At 38.0% G+C, this 22,922-nt stretch overlaps 1 protein-coding gene across 2 annotated transcripts; it reads left to right on the forward strand.

The window, feature by feature from the left end:
* Window positions 1-9,259: 9,259 nt before the first annotated feature.
* On the forward strand, window positions 9,260-19,139 carry LOC110681810 (UPF0400 protein C337.03-like). 2 transcript variants are annotated; one of them, XM_021857932.1, is made up of 8 exons: window positions 9,260-9,824; window positions 11,412-11,577; window positions 12,253-12,500; window positions 13,066-13,188; window positions 13,291-13,441; window positions 17,074-17,201; window positions 17,600-17,635; window positions 18,040-19,139. In XM_021857932.1, the coding sequence occupies exons 2-8, from the start codon at window positions 11,502-11,504 to the stop codon at window positions 18,859-18,861; spliced, it is 1,584 nt and encodes a 527-aa protein (XP_021713624.1). In that variant the 5' UTR covers window positions 9,260-9,824; window positions 11,412-11,501; the 3' UTR covers window positions 18,862-19,139. The 2 variants fall into 2 exon arrangements, with proteins under 2 accessions (XP_021713624.1, XP_021713623.1); XM_021857931.1 differs by having other exon boundaries at window positions 9,267-9,824; window positions 13,285-13,441.
* The last annotated feature ends 3,783 nt before the right edge of the window (window positions 19,140-22,922 follow it).

Here is a 22,922-nt window from a genome sequence, read left to right on the forward strand (position 1 = left end):
ACTAACATATGACGCCTGCTCCACAACCATTTGAAGTAGAGCTTCCGTCCACATATACCTTCCAGACTTGGTCTGGATCTCGAGAATCAGGGGGACGAGTCATCTCAACAATAAAGACAGCAAAGGCTTGCCCCTTCACTGCTTTTCTAGGCTCGAAAGTAACTTCGAGGCTCTGCATTTCTATGGCCCATTTGATCATCTGGCCTGACGACTCCATGGTGGTTAGTGGCCGCTTGATAGGTTGATCTGTATACACGACGACTACATGTGCCAAAAAGTAGGGCTTCAATTTTTTAACAGCCATGAAGAGTGCAAGACCAAATTTCTCCACTAAGGGATACCTCAACTCGGCATTTTTCAGTACATGACTGACAAAGTAGACCGGGAGCTAACAGTCGTCTCTTTCAGCAAGAAGAACAGCGCTTAACGCATGATCAGAGACGACCAGATACATGTAGAGTACTTCTTTGGGCAAAGGGCTGACCAGCCTCGGCAAGGAATGCAAGCGAACTTTCAATTTCTAGAAGGCCGCCTCAGCATCCGGCCCCCATTCAAACCTTGCCTTCTTCTTAATGGCCTGGAAGAAGTATAAACATTTGTCGCCTGATCGGCTAAGAAATCTTCCCAAGGCCGCCAGATAACCTGTTAACTTCTGAACCTCTCGGACGGTACGAGGCGACTGCAGGTCGATGACCGCCTGCACCTTCTCAGGGTTCGCTTTTATTCCTCTCTGATTGATAAGGAATCCGAGAAATTTCCCAGACTCAACTCCAAATACACATTTCTTGGGATTGAGCATGACATGGTGCCGCCTGAGTGTGGCGAAAGTTTCTCGGAGGTCCGACAGATGATCTATCTGAAGCTTAGACTTGACAATCATATCATCAATGTATGCCTCGACGTTTCTCCCAATCTGATCAAAGAACACAGTGTTTATCATTCGCTGGAAGGTGGCCGGGGCATTCTTAAGACCAAACGGCATGACCGTGTAACAGTATAACCCTTGATCAGTGACGAAGGCCGTCTTCTCCTGATCTTTCTTCCATAAAGGAATTTGATGGAAACCAGAGTAGACGTCCATAAAGCTCATCAAAGCATGGCCGGCTGTTGAGTCGACCAGGTTATCAATTTTAGGCAGAGGGTAACTGTCTTTGGGGCACGCCTTGTTTAAGTCTGTGTAGTCTACACACATTCGCCAGGTGCCATTCGGCTTTTTAACAAGCACCACATTTGCAACCCAGTCTGGGAAGTAACATTGCCGAATGAACCCTGCATCAAGTAATTTTTTAACTTCGGCGGCTGCCGCCTGACTTCTTTCTTCGCCATGGTTCCGCTTCTTCTGCCTTACCGGCTTCTTTTTCGGATCCACAGCCAGTTTATGTACCGCCAGGTCAGGACTAATGTCTGGCATTTCGTGGACTTCGAATGCAAAGATGTCCTTGTATTCTTTCAATAGTTTGTGAAAGTCGTCACCCAGGACTCTCAGAGCACTCGTCCCAACTTTGACTGTTCGGTCAGGACGCGAGTCGTCTAAGATCAGGTCCGTATGCTCACCAGCCGGCTGAGGGCGGAATTCATCCGACCGCTCCTCTGCCAATGATTGCTATTTTCTGTCTTTTCTTGCGGCCCCCGTCTGGGCTGCCTTTCTCTTCTTGCCGCCTGCTTCTTGAACAGGCGCACTCTCCTTGACATTGTCAAGGTCTGTTTTTCCACCACTTGACCCAGCGGCCATAACAGTGGGCTTGATATCCGAGAGATAGCACTCTCGGGCCATCCTCTGATCTCCCCTTAGGGACCCGACTATTCCATCATCCCTCTCAAACTTGAGCAACATAAGAGATGGGATTATAACAGCCTTGGAATTATTCAAGGTTGGTCGTCCCAGAATCATGTTGTAGGTCGAGAGTTCTTCTACTACCAGGAACCGGACTACCATGTGTCGTCCTTCCCCTTTTTCACCCAGGCGGATGGGTAAATCCACTCGTCCCACTGGGTGGACGACTCCTCCACCAAACCCTACTAAAGGGTGGGATGCCGTATGTATGCAATCAGTCTGATATTTGAGTTTTGACAGACATTTGATACTGATAAGATCTGAGGAGCTTCCGGTATCTATAAGGATTCAGCCAACTCTCTGGTTGGCCACTTTACATTCAATAACGATAGGGTCGTCATGCGGCCCCCTTACCCCTCCTAGATCTTCTTCAGTGATGACAATCTCAGGAAATGAATATTTGGAGGGCCGTTCTTGGTGAACGAAATTTACGTCTAGCCGCCTGATATTGTCTTTGTTGCCCCTAATAGTGGGGCCGCCTCCTGAGAAGCCACCTGCAATGGTGTAGACGACTGCATCATCTGTATCAGAGCTGTCGGCCTGCTGACTCTTTTTGGCCGACTGCTTTTTCGAGGAAGTGTTCCCCGTAGATTTCTTGACATAAGAGTCAAGATCGCCTTGCTCAGCCAGGCGGTCCAGATACCGCATGAGACTGATGCATTCGTTGGTGTGATGACCAACATCTTCATGATAATCACAGAATTTTTCTTGGTTCCGGTTGCTTGCAGAACCCTTCATGGGGGCCGGCTTCTCAATTGAGATCCGTCCCTTGATTTCCTTTAGGATAGCTTGGCTATCCTTGTTAAACGCATACTTTGGGGAGTATGGTTTGAATTCTTTCCTCTTCTTCTGGGCCGGCTGTTTAGAGGAATCAGCCGCCCAAACCTCTTTTCTCTTCTTCTCATCTTTGTTCGACGATTGTTTCTGTCGTCCTTCTCTTTTGTCGAACCTTTTCCCGTCCGACTGTTTTCCCGTACTACAAAGATCAGTCGCCTATATATAGGCTTCCGCTTCAATCAAGGCCTCTTGAAGAGTCGCCACCCTCTTTCGAACCAAATCAAATTTGAATGTCGACCCGTCTTTGAGGCCTCTAAAAAAGTCAGTATAGGCTACCTCATCCGATAACCCTTGAATCTGTATACTCATCAGGTTAAACCGCCTGATGTAAGAACGAAGCCCCTCCTTCTCGCCCTGCTGAATCGTTCCTAAATCAAGGGTCGTCTTCTTCGCAGGTATGTTCATGGAAAAGTTGGAGGTGAATAAGTAAGCAAGCGTCCTGAAGTTATTCACACAACCAGTCGGCAGGTTGCCGAACCATTGTTGTGCGATTCCTTTGAGAGTCGCTGGAAAACACTTGCACCAAGTGGGATCATCCAACCCTTGAAGGTACATCAGGTTGGTGAATGCCATCAAATGGTCTTCTGGGTTAGTAGTGCCGTCATAGGCGCCTACTAATACATTTTTCACTTTAGTCGGCTGAGCGGCTTCAGTAATTTCCTTGGAGAAGGCCGACGGCTGTTCCCCAAGTCTAAGCAACCGTAGCTGCCAGTCCATAGGTTGGACATTCTTTGCTACATGCCCTCCAAACAGAGGTGGCTGCAAAAAATATTGTTGTTGCGGTACAAATGGTAAGTTTGGTACCGCCTGGTCACTATGAAAGCCTGACTGACGGGAGGTACCACCTGACTGACTCTCATGATGCGACTGAGTATACCTCATCGAGGTATTGCGTAGACTGTCTTGGAAGTCTGAAGTAGAGGCCGACTCTGACAATCGGTCATTCTTCTTCTGCTCTAGCAATAGCCGAGCATCTTTGTATGTTTTCTTCGACCCGTCCGCCTGAATATGACGAACAAGTGTCCTCTTTCCTGGAGTAGGAAAACGGTACTTTGTGAAATCAAGGACAGGCGGCTCCCACTTCCTAGAGTTAGGATGAGGGGTCGCCTCTCGCCCTTGAACAGGCTTCCTCTTCCCTGAAGAGGAAGGTTTCTTAGCCGACTGCTCCTTGGCCAGAGCAGGCGGCTTCTTGTTGAGCAACTCTTGAATCTCTCCCTTGAAGCCCTTCATGAAGGTCATGAGTTCGTTTCTTGTAATGGGAGCAGACCCATCAGCCGGCTGCTGCTGAACAGGCGGTGCGCCGGCTGGATCACTGAGTCCAGTTTGAAGATCTTCCCGTTCTCTCCTTTCGGTATGACGGGTGCGTCGGGCCCTTAGGGTCCCGTCTGAAGCTGTGTGAGCTTCAACTTCAAATTCTTCCTCAGTATCATGGTCCGACTGAACTTGAGGGTCGTCCAGGGGACGCCTCTCTTCAGGAGTCGGTACAGACGTGGATGCCATCTCAGAAGTACTCTCCCCACAGACGGCGCCAAAATGTTTCGGGGTTTTCTGATGTCCTGCGGGAGAGTTACAATTCTGAGACTGGAACCGGACGCCTATACCTGCAAAACAAACGGATGCTCCGGACGATTGGAGATCCGCCTCCGACGGTCAAGTTAGTACTTGATTAAGGAGTAATTAATGCGGAAATAAAAGTAACTGGGTCTCTCTAGGTGAGAGTGTTAAATGTGCGTAATCCCCCTTAATGAGGATTAATGGGCATATTTATATGCCTTGGGATGCGTGCCAGTACTAGGTTTAGGTTAAACCTAAGGCTGACTGGGCCTCCCACAATGATTTGGCCTTATTGGCCGGTTTTCCCATTTGGCATGGGTGGACACGTGTCACATTGCAATTGGTCCAAGGAGGACGAATCTCTTGATGACACGTGGCAGACTCCTATTGGCCTACATGAAGGACACGTGGCGAAACCTGGCTGGCCCACGTGTCGGATGCTGATTGGTGGATAAAAATCCCCTAATCAGTATTGTTGTTAATTAGCGTAAATGATATCATAATAACTACGGAGTACATTATTATGTTTAATTATCATTGTTGGGTACACGATAACCGATTCGAATATTCAGATACTCGAAATCCGGGTACCCGAACTTATCGATTCGGTTAATAGATATCACTTTTACTAGTGATATTGGTTATCGGTTACCCGAACCGTTAATACTAACAGTACGGGTACCCGTCTCATGCTCACCCCTTAGTGTATATACATGATTGCTATATGATACTTTTGACTACTTTATAAGTTTTATATGTTATATGTAATTTATTTTGGACCTACAAAACGGGTTTGGTTATATCGATATTTTTTCCCCTCAATACAGTGCATATGCAGGGGGCATATGCCGACATCCTCAACTCCATCTAGAATTTTCATTCTTATCCCACAATGGATCCAAATCTAAAATCATTCATGTTGCACCCTGCACCTGGATATCCACACCCATCCACCTCCCCCGTCCTAGACCCACCTTATAATAAAGATGGTTCTAGGTCGTGTCTTGTGCTAGGCTCACATGGCTTTCGGGTTGGTTAGGCCTGGTGCATGGCTCGACCTACGAGTTTCGTGTCGTGCCCTGCTGGCCAAAGTTTACAAAAGGTTGGCCCGTTCACGGCCCACACCCACACCCACGTGCCATTGTGCCAAGCCGTGCCGGAGTTGCGTGCCTAATAAAATTGCATTGATTTTAGCATGCTTTGTAGTGTGATTGGTTGTCGTACATCTATCAAAAATAAATTCCTAACAAAAACAACTAACAATGTAGTAGGGTTGAATCCACGGAGAGATAGCTATTCAATTTAACCTCTACGAAATTGGAGAAACTAAACTGTGTCACGAGTTAGGTTGAATAGTAGTCTAAACTAATATAGGAATAAAACAATTAATAAAAAGACCTAGGGTTATGGTTCACCATGTTTATAGTTTTAAATCTATCAAATATCAATAACAATTCAATCAATCAATTATCTAGAGCAATTACTAAGCCTACGACCGGGTCTTTACGCTCTCAATTCAGCATATGTAGTTCGGCCGCTAACATGATCATAATTGCTAATTGTAGGTAAGCCTCTAAAAGTAAGATCTTAAGACTTCAAACTCTTATTAACAATAATTAATCAAACAATTGATCAGATTGCAAGATTAACAATAAAACACTATCAATTAGAGAAATTAATAATCAAAATATCAATAATATAGATGAAAATTCATAATATAAATATGGATTCCCAAACCCTAGAAATAAACTACTTTAGCATGAAATAAATAATTAAAACTAAATCTAAAAAATAAAACATAATTAAAAGCAATAAATAGAAATAAAATTACCTCAATGAATTAAAATAATAAACCCAAGAATCGTCCATGGAAGAATCCATGGAGATGCAATGAGAAACTAGGGTTAGATAGAAAACTAAAAAGAACGTAAAATAAAAAAGATATAAAAAGACATAAGGGCAAAATAATATCCCTTGATGAGTATTTATATTATCCTAAAATTAATCTATAAAATAATTAAAGAAAATAAATAAGAAAATAATATACTTCGTACATAAGTTGTAATTCTATTGGACGATAGAAGGTGACGTGGCATGAATAAGATCGACGAAATCGAGGGACGAGTGAAGGATGTGGAACGACGAAGCCTGTGTCTGCTTTGGCTGCTCTCCAAAACTTGCGTGCACAGGTCAGCCGCTGACCAGCAGTAGCTACGGCTTGCTCGAGTAGGCGCGGGATATGATCGCAGGCTACATGCTTGGATTAAAATGGCCATAAATTATGTTCTAGGAAGCTTCTTGGGGTGTTTGACCTATCATTGGAAATCTCTTCAAGTCTAGTTTCCAACGCAATTTGAGTCGCATCAATCCAATCTATAAAACTCAAGTTATGATAAAAAAAGTGAGCAAAGGTTGTTTTGACACTTCGTAAAATATCGTTCAACTTCGTTTCGAACTCAAATTCATTTCCGAAAAGTGCATAACGATTGTTGTGGATGCTATATTCATTACTTTTTCATATAAATCTCAAATTAAGCTTCCACAAACATATATCCTTCATTGAGTATCCTCGATTCATCGACTTTTCATCCTTTCATTGTCCGATTCTCCCAAAACCACTCTAAAAGCGTCCAAATAGTTATAGAAACTACCTGAAACATTAAGAAAGCACAAATGAAGCGTAATAAAGCACAAAATGGACAAATTATGCAATTCTGACCTAAAAAGCGATAAAAGACTTAAAAAGCTACTATTTAAACTGTACTATCATAAATGTGCCAATAAAACCTATATATATGTGATTCATTGTGTCGGGCTCGGTCGTACGGTGCCTTATCGTGCTTCTCCCAAATAAAGACGGCTGATGTGTCTATTTTATATAGTATTTTACCCCCATCCCTTGGTCATAATTAGTATTCTTTTTGGCTCTTTAGAGCCACTTTTATTACTAATTGGTGTTTTCTAGTGTTTTCGTAGATTTGGTTGACTTTTGCAGGGATTTACACTTTTGGAGTATTTTCCCGAGATATTTTGGAGCAATCACGAGCATTGGAGAAACACGACCAGATTTTATAGCCCAGGGCCGGTTAAAGCCATCGAACCGGTGATTAAGGGCTCGGTATATGTGATACCAGGCAATTTGGACCGAGTATTAAAGACCGGAAGAGGAAACCTAGATTGGCCCGAAGAATTGGAGCCCAATCGTAGTCCAAATAGTGGCCCAAGAGAGCCGCCCGGACAAAAAGGCTGGCGCCTGAAGGCGCGCTCGGCCGGGCGAGAGAAGCTAAGGTCGGCGCCCGGTGACGCGCCCGGCCGGGCTCGAGATTGGTTCTGACGAGCAAAAAGGCGCGCTCGATCGGGCGGTGCCTCGCCCGATCGGGCGCGTGTAATTATTAGGAGACGATTAGCGTCGTTTTAGTTTGTTTTAGTTATGGATTTGTACAGAGTATAAATACTCCTCCGTAATACGTTTTTAGGATGATCTCTCTTTCTCTCTCTCTCTTTTACTTTTTCTTTACTCTCTTAATTGTTCTCTTAGATTTTCTTTCTCTTAAACCTTTGTTCTTAATCCATTCTTAATTCCAGATTCATTTGGTAACTATTCCTCTTCTCTTAATCTTAGTAGTTTATTTTATTCCTTTTATTATGTCTTGTTTTATTGCTTTGATTTGTTTAGTTTCTTTTATGTGTGAGTAGTTTTCTTTTGAGGGTTTATGGGGACCCATGAATAATATGAAGGGGTAATTTATTGTTGTTGATTATCAATGCTAGATTAATTTCCTATTGATTGATTTAATGCTCTGTGACTAGATTAGGCCTGATCTTTTATGCATGAGTTTGACAATATTGATTCGAGATTCGACAGATGAGAATTGATGTTTAGGTCTAGTTTCAATAGGCAGGTTAATTTATAAATGGTTAGGTCGAGATTCGAAAGATGAGATTTAATACCGGTAAATTAATTGTGTGATTATAATACGTAGCGAAAGCCCTTTATAATCTGATTAATATATGCATTGATGAATGATTAATATATTCTACCCTGCAATATTATTTATTGGTGAACCTATGCCCTAGATCCTTTTATATATTATTTTCTCCTTATTCTTGATTTCCGTAGTTTAGTTTATTATTCATTATAAATATTGGTTACTTAGATAATTTAGATTATAATAATTAATTAGGAGTAGAAAGACTTGTTTCCCTGTGGAGTTCGACCCTACTTCCCTATCTACTTTAGTTAGAGGACTTAGGTAGTTATTTTTGATTAGGGGATACGACTTTACCCTGTCAGCGATCCAGACCCGACCCACACGCACAGTACCGTGCCGTTATTTTTTCGTGTTGGGCTTTGAGCCGGCCCGACCCAGTGCCATCTTTACCTAATTATAAGAAGGGGGAAAATTAGCCCAATAAAATGGCAATAATGAATTACTAAATACATACTAAAATAAATTACAAAAAGTAATCATTTAATACACAATCTATTTTTGTTTGACAGAATGATAGCATATACGCATTGCGTTTTTTTTTTCTATAACATCGAGTGATACTTCCTCTATTTTTTTTTTACCTAACCAGATTATTTTATCATGCTTGTCAATGCAAAATTTAACGATCAATAACTTTAATTCTTTATAAGTAAAATTATAAAAGATATATATAATCATGATATAACTTATCGACACGTATGTTTTTCTTTATATATTATTCACAAAAGATAGTTAAAGAATGGACAGTGAATAGTGTAAAAGTCAAAGCGGGTCGAGTAAAAAAAAAAACAAAGGAAGTATCATATTAGCAACAAGTGTTTGACTCTGATATCTAGTCTTTAGACCTTGAAGAATTTGCATACTTGATGTAATTTTTAAAAATATATGGATAATGGGTGTAGGTACGTGACGAGTATGAGGCGGGGCGAGGTGGTTATGGTTTTCATCCCCGTCCCATCCTTCCCATATGGTAATAAAATCTTGGACTCCCCATATGAGATTATTCTTAACAAGTTGAAAAGTGAGATAAAATTACGGGAACAATCGACCGAAGTAGGTAGCTAAACATGTTGTTTTGTGCCATTTTCTAGATAGTAAAATTTTATAATAAGATTTATAATAGTAGGCTACACCGCTACATTATTTATCGCAAAAAAAAAAAAAAAAGTCTATAAGCTTCAGAGTTCAGACATTAGCAAAGACAAAGAACTTTAGACTCAAAATAAGATGACGAAATCTCTCTCCAAAACAAATTGAAAAATCAAAGAAAAAACACCCTACAAAAAAAAAAACCACAGGAAACAGGGGTAAATTTGGCAAAAACAAATTCTCAACTCACGCACACTTGCAATTGTATTGTTGCCCTCTTCTTCTTCAAACCCAAATTATTTGTTCGTCCCCTTTTCTTCTTCTTCTTTCTCTCTCTTCCCCTGCATCCAAATTTACTGCACTTCACCCTAACCTGCTATTTTTATTTTCAATTTTTTCCATCCAAATCGAATTAAAAGGATGATTTTTCCTTTTAATTCACGTAATTATACCTAATTTATCCATTTTTGTCCTCTTCAATTTAGTTTAATTTCTGGGCTTTGGTTGTATTTTTCCTGGTGAGTTGTTTTCTTTATCCCCTGCTTCTACATTTTTGTTTCGTCTTCATATCTTTATTTTAATTGAAATTTGATTTCTTTCTCGTTTTTTTACCTCATTGTTTGAATTTTAATGGGGTTTATTTATTCAGTTTAATTTTCTAACTCTTGTAAGTTATTTTTCCATTCGAGTTTTAGGGTTTTCTTGCTAAAGTTTGCATCTTTTGTCTGTTTTCATTCTTGATTACTCTGTGTGAATTGTTTTGTCTGGTGCCTCATTAATCAAGAACGAATGGATTTTTTTTTTTAATTTTTTTCCTATAACTTTTAAATTCAAGTTGGATAATTAATGAGTGGATGTAAAAAAATAAAAAAATGTTATTAAATCATTGAGATTATCTCGTGACAATTTTTTTTGTAATTTATTTTGTGGGTGTTTGATAAGAGATTCAGAAACCTACATATATGAGAACTGCTGAAAGGGTTGGCAGTTTTAACTTTTGGGTTGCCTTAAACAATTTAGGAATTTTCTTCTTTTACATTGGTTCTGTACTAGCTAAAATTTTAAAGTGTTAGTCAAATAATAATTAATGATTCCATCCTGTTCCTGATCAACAGTTTAATTTCTTACTGTTAGCTAAGTCTTGGTTTGGATTCAATCATTCAATTTGATATTTGCATTGTAATGATTTTCAAATTTCGCGAGTGTAGTGGTTATCCACCATTGGCGCTTAGGAGTCGTGTTCAGAATCAAGTAAAATGTTTATTATGAATGAATCAGGTTTCACTGTTAATACTTGGCTATTGAATTAATGAATTATGTTCATACATTGGAAATTCAGCCTCTTGGTATGAAGTAGTCATATTGAACTTTACATATGTTAAGTTGTTTAAGTGGCCTTTACCGTTTAGAACTCTTTGTTCCTTGAGAAGTAATGTTGTGGGCCTACTTTGCCTATACCTTTTTTTTTTGCTTGTGAAATCTGGAATAGATTATTCACTCATTTAAGTCAAGTATCGGTTACTAGTTACTACAAGTACTATGCTTGAGATTGGTAACTTCTGTTCACATTGATGGAATGTGATTATAACTCAACAGTTGGTGGAATGTGATTCCACTATGTGTGATTCCGTTGTGTATAAAATGTCAAAAGGGAGATTAAATGGAAAGTAGCAATTACGTTGTATCAAAAGTTGTGGACTTTGGCTGTAACATGGCTTTGAAAGTATGGTATGCTACTATATAAAGCTGCCTGTATAAGATACTCTGAAGATGAGTAAACTTGTACTGTTCAATATGGCTAGTTATTTTTTTAATTGTGCTGAATATTATGTTGAAAATATGGATTGAATTTCTAATAGGATTGAAACAAAATCAATTAATGTGAGATTACATGAAGGGGACGTGGGACCATGTTATTAAAAGACAGATTTATAAGAAATTAAAAAGCTTGAATACTTTAATAATGCTGTAAGAAAGTTTTTCTGGATGTTGGCAGTGCGTCTTATGAACGTTTTACATGTACTTGTTGTGAGTTTGTGATTAACTCTAACTCATTGTTTATTTTAATTTTTTTTTTTATTTAATTTTTTTGTTTTATGTTGAAGGTTTTCTCGATTAAAGGTCCACCAGGAAGGGCAGGAACTGACCGGCCTTTTGTGTAGTCGTGGTGGACTTGCTCAATAAAGAGAGAGAAAATGGGCAGCACATTCAACCCTCAGATTTTAGTAGAGAAATTGACAAAGCTTAATAATTCTCAACAGAGCATAGAGAGTATCCTATTTGCCTTTAATTATTAATTTATATGCTGTTCTCCATCTCTTCCTTGTGTCTGTGTGTGTGTTTAGCTGTTTATCTTAAAGCTGTCTAATAATTCTTTTTTTTGTTTGTTTACTCAATCTTCTATCCTAAATTCCAGTTTACTACATGCTCAATTTAATCCATATTCAGTATATGTTGGGTTTTGTTATTTAAAGATCTGTTTATGGAAAGTATGTAGAATAATGTTATATCATCATAGGGATAATGTTATGGATTCCTATCGTTTCATTTTCTTAAATAATCATTGTGGACTCATATCTAGTCATTCATATATTTGGATTTGTTTACTTTATTCAACTTTTGCTGTGAAGTGTTGTCTACTTGTATATTCTACAACCAGTGTCATTTCAGTGTACTGTACATTCCAGTATTCTACACTGTCAACTGTCAAGTTTTGTTTTTCTGTTTTATTTCTGTTACTCAGTGTAAAGATTGTGAGAGATGTAAGTGAATCCGATCGTACTCCTTTAATTGTATCTGTTGCTCAAGGCCACATTTCCCCCCCTTTTTCTTTTAATTTGTTTAACAAATCAATCATCAATTAATTGTATGGCATATTGCCATATTATGTTGGCCACTGTTTTCAGTTTCTTCCACTTGTCAGTTGTTACCCTTGACATCATATAGCTCTATCTCATTGGTGTATTTTTCACATGAATAAAGCAAAATTAGTGGTTGAAACCTGGGACCGACAATTTCATAGCTCTCCACTGGAGCAAAGGTTGGCCTTTTTGTATCTTGCGAATGATATCTTGCAGAATAGTCGGAGAAAGGGTGCTGAGTTCGTAGCTGAATTTTGGAGAGTCCTTCCTGAAGCACTTCGTGATGTTATACGCAATGGGGATGAGTTTGCAAAAAATGCAGCTCGTAGACTGGTGAGTCTTTTTTGTATTACGTGGCAGCTACTATCTAACATTTGGTCTCCTCAGTAATTTCTGTTATCAATTTACTACTTGGCCCCATCTATCACTGTTCTTTAGATGCATATTTACATCGCATATGTTTTTGAAGCATGGAAATGCTCAATGGCATTTTTGTTGCATATTGAAATTCTAGATAGGTGCTTTGAGGGCCAGAAACTGAAAGAATTAGAGAAGTGATAGGAAGAAGCATCAAGTTTGTATCTGATATTTTTTAAAAATTACTATTTGCTGAACCCTACCAAATAGAATTTATCTATCGTGGATAGAGAGTTGGATTGATATCTGGTGTTGTGAGAATGATGTATCAAATAAAAGTCGAGCACCTATAGCATGTCATATTATGTATGCTGAATTCCTTCAAGTTAGAACTACATTGTGTGCATGCAAATGCACGGGTTACGCATATTTTTTGAAATAGAAATATTATTTCCTTTTATTCTATGCCATGACATTTAAACATGTGTTTATTCAAGTAATTTAATGAACCCTTTTGATCTGGCTTATATTATCTTTACAGATTAGTATATGGGACGAAAGGAAAGTGTTCGGCTCAAGAGGGCACATCTTGAAGGAAGAGTTTATGGGCAGGCAACCAGAAAACAATGTTAATAAAAGTGGGAAGCAACTCAGCTTCAAATTTGTAAGGAATCTTACTAGCTGATTAGTTGATCTGTTTTGTTTCTGCTGCATGATAACTTGATTACTAACACAAGTTTCACCACTTGATTGTGGACAGAGACAGTCTATTGGAAACATGTTAGATAAAATAGTTTCAGATTTTGAAACGATTTATGGGGGTCAATTGGATGAAGATGCCTTACTGAGTAGATGTACAAATACCATTAGCTGTTTGGAGAAACTTATAAAGGATATTGGCAGCGGGATTAAATCAGGTAAATTTCTTAGTTCTTTTTGGAATGTCCTCATCAAATTTCAACTTCATTATGACTCATCCTCCGAATGTAATGTGTTGGTAGATTCAATTTTGTGTAGTTTTTAGGTTCAATCTTCTTTTGTATAGTGTGATGTCATATGAGTTTTCTTGAATTGATTATACTATTTTAAAAAAGAGTAGATGGCTAGTATTGAAGTATTGGAGCATTATATTTCATTTACGTAAACAATTTAGTCAATGATGCTGTTATGGATGTTGATTGAACTTTACCCCACACGTGAGTGTGCAGCTAGCCTGTTCCCTTGACCACCTGAAACCTGTAGTGAATAACAATTGTTTGGCTATTATTTCTTGGACCTTACTTTTGTTTATCAAATGTGTTATGTTGTTTTGTTATCCTTTATGTAATATTCTAGGACTAGGGTTGATATGATTCTAGATTCAAAAGTATGAATCTTGACCCAAAAATTAAAATTAAGTAGAAGACGATATGTTTAATCACTCCTGAAAGAATGAATTGGTTTTTGAATCCCTTCGAACACTCTTGAATAAGGTCAGTTAATAATACTAATCATAAAAGGTTTGTGTGTCACTCTTCAAACACTTAAAAATCCCAAAAATTAATTTACTACTTTTCTTTTATATTGGGTTATTAAACTAACATTAACATTCTATTTTTTAAAAAATAACGTTAATAAATATAAAACCCTAACATAACGCTTAATATGCATGTAAGCCTATAAAATTACAATAATGAGCCCACAATATAAGTATATAACAACACTTATTGACGTGTAAAATATATCAGAAGTACTTTATACCCTATTAATTATTTTTTGTCCACACCAAGGGTAGTGCTCTAGTTACTTTAAATTTACTTATCTTATATGGCGGTATGGGTAGCCTTGTGCTTATCTTATATGAACTGATTAACCCTTATTTGTTATCTTATTTTATTTGAGCTAACTATATGGTTAGTCCTTGCCAAAACTTCGCAACCCTTATCTTATTTTATCTAAACATATGAACTCTTATCTTTTCTCATCTTCTTTGAACTTATTAGCCCTTATATTATCTTAGGGGGCATTTGGCCCACATAGCGGTGTGGGTTTGGAAACAAGAATGAAGCTAAAGGTAGTATGGGGTTGAAACTTGATTCTTGAGGCTTGTTTGGCATTGTTTTTTGTTTTCAATTTTCACTTTTTTTTTTTAATTTTTAATTTTTTATTTTAAAACAAAGAACCAAAAATAGGAAACAAGAAAAAGGTGTTCCTACTTTTCTGTTGTCAGTTTTAAAATTATTATGATTTTAATAAGTTTGACTAATTTTTATTCATTATATGACATGTATAATATGATTTTAAAAAACAAATAACACAAAACCACAGTGATGTCAAACGAACCCTTAATATTTTGTGTTTAGTTTTTGTTTGGGAATGGATATCTTCTTTTTTATTTGATGCCTTCCCCCTTGGATTTCTAAACCCATACCTTGCGGGTTTGAGGTATGAGTTTAGAAATTAGATTTATCTTAAACAAACATCAAGGGTTTTACTCATTCCAACCTTATACCTAAAACCTATGAACCAAACACCCCTTTTTTGAACTTATTAGCCCTTGTATAACCTATGTTAAGAACCTAGAATTGTGTGTGGAGTTTGTTGGAATAAGCGGTGGTCTTATGTAGGAAGATGTGAAGTGATTTGTTTCCTTCCCTGGTTATTTGATGATGGAGTGCTTAATAGTCCAGGAGATTGGTGTTAATGTTGGAATTGTGGTGGAATACATGTGTAAACCATAAATGTTTGGTTTTACAATGCTTTCCTGCAAGTACAAGGCATGCCTAGTGAAACCTTAGCTCCTTGCTTTAGCAGTGTTTTCTTTCAATTATACAAGAAATTTTGTGCAATAGCATTAAAAGATTTTAAATGTCCTTCTCTTGTTACCTTGTTGGGGTTTAATGGTCTATAATATTTTCATATCTTTGACAACGAGATTTTTTTTGAAACTCGCCTTACTTTCATCTGAAGTCATAATAGTTTTTCTCTGTTGCAAAGTATTGGTAATATTCAATTCGATTATTTTGAAGGACTTCCTTAGGGGAGCTGGATTTGTGTATAGGACACTTATGTGACAATTACAGAGTACTAAACAATAATAGTAGCTCCAAGCCTCCAAATGAATTAAATTTTCCAATTTTATTCATTTTAACATGGTACAATTAGTTAATGTTGGTTAATCATTTTGAAAATCATGTTACATACCAGTACAACCATTCATATATTCTTATCAAATTACTTGTAATCTGAGCACTGTCTTATGAGATTAAGGCTTTGATTGATTGATTGAGAGCACTATGTCATTGCAATCAATATCAACAACTAGAGGTGGAATTTCACAATAACCAAGTAACAAACCACCTCCACTATCCAACACATAGTTTAAATACAAATACCATTCCACCCGCAATCATATCTAGTAGTGGCGATGATTTTGCCAACATATATCTCTTCATAGATGCAATTATGGGCATGTTAGTAGTGAACATTGGGATATTTTGGGGGTTTTAGGTTTTTTTTTTTTTTTTTTTTTTTTAATTTTTATTTCAAAATTTTCAAAACAAGGAAATTTTTGTAGGACCTACTACCATCGAGTCAGCTGATCACAATTTTTGGCCTCACGATTGTTGAAATTAGTAGAGAATAGGGATGGTAGGAATTTGGTTGTTGTGAGCCATGTGAGGTCTGCAGGTTAATCAAAGCCAGGAAACTTCACAAAGTTAGGTTAGCAAGGGTTATGGAGATTTAGCTATTAGGGTAGATCGATGGGGATTTTGAGGATTAGGGAGAATGGAGAAGCAAAAGATGATAGAGAAGAGAGATAATAAGAAGTTATTTGGGTAATATTAATATTTCAAAAGATGTGAAAAAACCTAGCTGCTGATTCTTCAGTCAGGATCGAGAAGCAAAAGATGATAGAGAAGAGAAGTAATTTTTTGAAGTGTGCATAGGATTTGTTTTTACAGTAAGTACTTACTAGGAGAGACACGCACATTGCATGTGCAATATAAGAAATCTAATAGTAGGATATATCTAAGGGGTTAGGTCTTTTATGAATTTGTATTTTATGCATTTCAGACGTGTCTTGTCTTTCAACCTAGTCTTGCGACGGTACTTCTTTGTTAAACCTTCTCGGCTAGTCCTATATGGCATATGGATGGGACCAACATTTGGTTTTGTAAATGCTGAGTACCTGAGTGTCATCATGTATCATTACTTGTGTCAGTCGAGCACTCGGGTGTCATTATGTATTGTAACTTGTGTCAGTTGAGCACTCGAGTGTCATCATGTATCGTTAATCGACTGGAAAAATAAGAGAATTGGAAACAAATTTTTTGCCATAATCTTGTGTAGTATTTTATCCAAAGAAACAAAACTATACGGAGCTGTATTTTCATGAAGAGCATTTTGTTCAACCTTCTTTTTGAGAGAATGAAACATGACGCATAGCGTATCAGCATATGCCTTCCTCTTTATTACAAATGTTTTCCTCTGTTTTTGGATGATGATTTGTATGCATGTCTGTTGTTGGTTTTGAGCTATATTTTCTTTTAAACACCTTGTTAAACAGGTAAATTCAGCGGAGCTGAATTGCAAGGACAGCATGTTGCGTTGAGGGAATGCATTGAGCAGCTGACAACACTTGAAGCTTCAAGGGCAAGTCTTGTATCGCATTTGAAAGATGCTCTTCAAGAGCAGGTAAATTATTTACAGAGTGTGCTTTAACTGTGATTTTCTATTGCTGCATTTTTATTTTTAAGTTTATAATTGAAGAAACTACCTTGTAACTTAGTGTGATTGTAATTAAATTATAAATGACCCAAATTCTAAGTGGCTGTTTAGCTAAGGCAAAATGGCTATTTTATTTTTTACAGTGGCTAGAAGAAAAACTCTTAAACATGTATTTTGTAAGGCGGTTTCTTTGTGTAAGTGGTTTCTCAAAGAAAATAACATATTCAACAGACTTTTTTTTTCCTTCTAATTTTATTCTCAATCTGCGCTGTGGTGGTTGGAGGGGGTTGTGTTTGTGGCTGTCAGTTTTGTAGATATTTTTACACCCTGCAACCGCACTGAGTGATGTTTTGACTTGTTTGCAGGAAATAAAACTGGATCAAGTGCGTAGTCAGCTCCAAGTAAGTTAAACTTCATCATATCCAATGTTCACTGATGTAAGATGGTAAATTATGGTTCTAGCCAAATTCAATATCTTAATACTGCCATTTATTTTCTCTTACCACGTAATGATTGTCACTAGTCTTACTCGTACTACTCACATGTTAAAAAGATAATTTTAAGATTACGCATTGTGTTCTTACTCACCTCTTGACTGCATATTATTTTGTGCTGTTTCTTTGTCCCTGCAATTAGTGGCTATGTAGATGATTTTGCAAAAATTTAGGATGCTTACACGTACCAGAAATGTAGTACATTTTGAAACTACCTATTGGAATTAATTTCATTATTCATTCAGTTTAGTTGAGGATATCATAATGTCTTTCTTCCTGTGCTGACTATTCCGCACTTCTGGCATCTCTAGGCTGCTCAATTGCAATCGGATCAAGCCGTTATTGTTAGTCGACAGTTTGTGAGCTCTGACAGCAACATGACAATGGAGGAACAGGGTATGAAAGATGTTCATGCTTCCTCTGCACCACCTGGTTTTACTTCTGGGGACAGGCAACCAAATCCTGTTGTATACACCAGACAAGTCCCTTTACCTGACAAGTCTGTTACGTCTGCTGAGGACGACTCTCGTAAATCTGCAGCTGCCGCAGTGGCAGCTAAGCTTACTGCTTCTACTGCTTCAGCTGAGATGCTTAGTCACGTCCTTACTTCTTTGGTGTCAGGTGTTGCTTTTGGCAACTCCACAGATTCCTCTAGTGATCCCCAACATTCTGATAAGAGACCCAAACTTGAGAATGAGGCAACTTCTTATACACCAGCACCCCCGCTGCTGCCACCCCCTCAAAATCAGCAACCACCGCCACCGTTGCCACCCTTCCCCCATCCTGAATCCCTGCAACATAATCCACAATCAACAGCTGGTGAGAAGCCGCCCCCACCATCCTCTTCCCCTCCGCCTCTTCCCCCTTTGCCACCGATGCCATTATATCCAATGCAGCCTCAGTTTATTCAGACTGCTGGATCAATGTCTAATGTGGCTTACAGCTACGGGGCAACCCCGCAGCCACCCCCTATGTCTGGATACCCTTCTGTTGGGGCCGCGGTCACAGGTATGTCTCCTTATGCAGCTCCTCAGGGTAACCCGTATCAGCCTTATCCAGGATCTGAAAGCGGGTTCTATAGTCCTTCGTCATCTGTGCCTATGGCCCCAATTTCACGTCAACAGACTTTGTAGTTTCATAAATTGAGCTGGTTGAATGTAGGGTGGTGGAAGATTTGAATAGCTTTGTTCCTTTGTAGAAACCTTTTGTGCGATTTGTATCATTTGAGGTTATACACTGCATAGTTAGAATTTGCACATAGCAGCGCCCTAAACTATTTGTAACTTGTAGGCTTTTACAAATTAAAATTACTGATTTGGAGAGTTTCACATTATGCTTTGGTTGTATGTTGTTCTCATTTGGTTATTTTACCATCATTGATATGATATTTAGTGAGGTTAACTAACAGTCATTTCTTGTTGAAACAAAGGATTTACGGCCCGTTTGATTGCTGGTCTTAAACGATTAGAAATCTACAAGTAATTTTTTGCAAGGAAAATTGTCATTGTCCATCTTTAAAAATCTCTTTTTTCTACCAAGAACACAACAATAAAACATTTTGTGTTTTCCTGTGCATTGACGTGTTGGCCAATTAGCTAGACGGGTGTTTAAAAAAACATAACCTTGTGCTAAATGGGTTAAAAAAAATCTGGGAAATTGGTGGGTATAAAAAAAAATACTCATGACGTTTAGGGCCTGTTCTTTTCAGCTTATTTTCAGTTTAGTTCCAATCAGTTCAATTCAGTTTCTAATTTCCTTCTCTAAAATATTCATTTTAGCTCAGTAAATCAGAATAGGTCCTTAGACCTAGATTTGACATTTGGATCGGAGTTCAACCATATACTAATATTCATTAATCAGGCGGAGCCACCCTTATTACAATGCCAAAATGCCATACATGATGCATCAGGTTCATAACTTGATTGTTCAGAGTTAGTGGTATGGAGCACATTTATGTTGTTCTTTTAGGTAAAGGCTACACATACAATTGTTGTATGTGGTTTCTACATACAACTCTCATTTGTCATGTTTCTATTGGCTAAAATAATAGGCACAAGTTTCATTAAATTCAATGTATATTTGATTCTTAACTTTCTCCCATTTTCTGTTGATGTGTCAAATTTTTAATGATGTTGTATGTAGGGACAACATACAATAGTTGTATGTGTATCAGCTCTCTGTTCTTTTATGTACTCTATGGAGTAACATTCAACAAATTTAATCAATTTCATTAAATAAATTTGTGATATTTTTGGAAGTTGAACCAAATTACCTTTAGACCAATGTTTTTGCAAAAGACGGTGATATTGCATGCTTAAAAGAAACACATTATACATATAATATGACAGTATGACATTGTACATTTGTACTACTATAAAATAGATTATACGATAGTATTTTTATTTTTTAAAAAAACAAACAATAAAAAAAAGTGAGGAAGTAGCAAAGTAGCAACTGGGGTTGTCTGGTGCTTTATCCTTTTTGGAGCCAAACCACACGACATACACTATGATTACTTTAGTGGCAGTAACTGGATGGTCAAATGTTCTGAATTCCAATGATTTTGGGATTTTACATTTTTGATTTTGTATAATTAGATTGATTAATAATAATTAATAAACATTGCATTATATTAAGCCTTGACCATGAACTGGTTGGAGATCTATACTATGACAATTGACAAGTCAGCCAAAGGGTTAAAACCTTCATCAAAGACAATTACCATGAGATCTTTGTCGCTATGATTCCCTTTTTTCGGAGTTGCCCCATGCTACAACTTGTATCTTTGCACTTAGACCACTCTCAATGGTGAGCAAAAAAAATGCTCACCCACTCTCTCTCTACCCACTTTCTCTCTCAAGAAATAAGTTTTGCTCATGGGCAAATTTTTTCACATATTCTCTCCCAATGGTGAGCAAAAAAATTGCCCACCCACCACTCTCTCTCTCTTACTTTTTCAATACCCCACCATTACTTTCTCTCTCCTACACAACACTTCTTTATTTATTTATTTCATTTATATTTTAACAATGTTACTCCAAATAAATAAAAACTAGTTAAAATTTGTGTAACTTATTTTTTTTATTTTTGTCCTTTTTATCGTTAAAATTTGTCGTAAAATTAAGTACGTTATATAAAAAAAAAATTTAAAAAAGCTCAAAATTTCTTAAATGTTTTTATTTATTTTAAAAGCGGTACAATACTAGAAACCAATTACATTTGCAACGTCATGCGTAATTAAACTTAGAAATAAAATAAACACAACAAGTAAAAGTAGCTACGCCATAGTACTTGGCTTTATTTAAGTCGTGCTAATTTCTCCCTAATTACGTGGCCCGTAGTGTTGCCAAATATGTTCGACTAAATCACGTTTCAGAGATAGATGAATTTCTCTGTCACGGAGGGAAGCTTTTCGCTGTAGAAATGCGTTGAAATCAAAGTTGGTAGGTCGGCCTACGTTGAATTCAAACGGTGGCGTTGTAGATGTTGATTCTTGTTGATCTTCTTCGTAGAAGGCTCTTAGAACTTCGGCTCGAGTGTAGTTGTGGCGCTCATCTTCAACAATCATGTTGTGCATAATGATACATGTTTTCATTATGTCCCGCAGTATGTCCTCATCGTACGCCAGCGACGGTTTTCGTATTATTGCAAATCGAGCTTGCAACACACCGAAAGCTCTTTCAACGTCCTTTCGAGCGGCAGCCTGGTGGTCAGCGAACATTTTATCTTTGGCCAGTTGAGGGAATGTGATACCCTGAACAAAAGTTGCCCACTTCGGATAAATGCCGTCGGCTAAATAATAAGCCATGTTGTATTCATGGCCGTTAACCGTAAAATTTACCGGAGGAGCTCGACCATGCAGAACCTCATCGAACACTGGTGAACGGTACAACACATTAAGATCATTACAAGATCCGGGAATACCAAAGAAGGAATGCCATATCCATAAATCCTGATCCGCAACGGCTTCCAGTATTAGCGTTGCTTTCTTGTTCCTACCGGCGTACTGCGCTTTCCAAGCCGTTGGACAGTTCTTCCATTCCCAATGCATGCAATCAATGCTGCCTATCATGCCTGGAAAACCACGCAGTTCATTTTGATGCAGTATCCGGGCCAATTCATCAGTTGTAGGGTTTCGCATGTACTCGGTTCCGAACTGGTCAATGACCCCGGCACAAAAACGTTGTAGGGCAACTCGAGCGGTTGACTGACTGATTCGAACGTATTCATCAACAGCGTCTGCAGCCATGCCATAGGCTAACATTCGTATCGCGGCTGTACATTTTTGCAGAGGTGATATGCCTAACTTTCCAGTTGCATCCCTACGCTGCTGGAAGTAAACATCACTCCCTCCCTCCGGAAGTCTACCTGCTTCATCATAGCAAGATATCCACTGTAGTGTGTCTGCTGCCAACCTTCTCCAGTGCGACGTCAGACTCTTCATAGGTCTTGGTGGAAGTATATGCGGCTTCTCCGCATGAGCAAGTTGATATGCTGCGTGTACATCGCGCCAAAGGGAAGTTGCTTTCTGGCTCGTGCCTTTAATAGCATTCTCACTGATCTCCAAGTACAACCCAATCAGAGTTTCATCTTCCGCAACTGACCAAATTCGAGTCGCTCGTGCAACAACCTGGTTGGATTTCAGTTCGGGAACTGGTGGAGGATATTGCGGCGTCTCTGGTACGCTGTCCTCTTCGCTCTCATTGAATTGTGTGTTGCTATCATGTACAGTTTCAGGTGTACATTCTTCAATAACATGGTTTCGTAGGGGAAACTGAGTGGGTGTCTGATACTGTGGAGATGGTTGCAAAGACGTATTGCCCATTCTTTGCAAGAACAATTGAAACTCGGGATTAGTTAGCAAATCATCACTAAAACCAGAAAATTGTTGGCGGAAATTTGGGTTGTTTGGATCCATTAAAAGATTCTGCATCACAAAACAAAAGATAAATATTTGTACTAAAATTTACTAATTTTTTACAAAAGATAATTTTTTTTTTTCACATAATCACATATATACTAATTTTAATACATAACTAAATTTATATATTAAAAAAAAAAATTAACCAATAATTGGAAGACTTTATTAACTACGAATTTAGTAATGTTTGAATTTAGTAATGTATGGAGAAAACACACATATACTAATTTTAATACATAACTAAATTTATATATTAGAAAAAAAAAAGTAACC

This window comes from Chenopodium quinoa, unplaced genomic scaffold (assembly GCF_001683475.1).
Source record: "Chenopodium quinoa cultivar QQ74 unplaced genomic scaffold, ASM168347v1, whole genome shotgun sequence".
Lineage (NCBI taxonomy): Eukaryota > Viridiplantae > Streptophyta > Magnoliopsida > Caryophyllales > Amaranthaceae > Chenopodium > Chenopodium quinoa.

What these genes read in the sequence shown, in the direction of transcription:
- LOC110681810 (XM_021857931.1), top strand. Translation starts at nt 11,502, where the DNA reads ATGGGCAGCACATTCAACCCTCAGATTTTAGTAGAGAAATTGACAAAG. An exon ending in TGGCAGCGGGATTAAATCAG is followed by an intron (nt 13,442 to 17,073) that starts GTAAATTTCTTA and finishes CTTGTTAAACAG; the next exon opens with GTAAATTCAGCGGAGCTGAA. An exon ending in AAGTGCGTAGTCAGCTCCAA is followed by an intron (nt 17,636 to 18,039) that starts GTAAGTTAAACT and finishes TGGCATCTCTAG; the next exon opens with GCTGCTCAATTGCAATCGGA.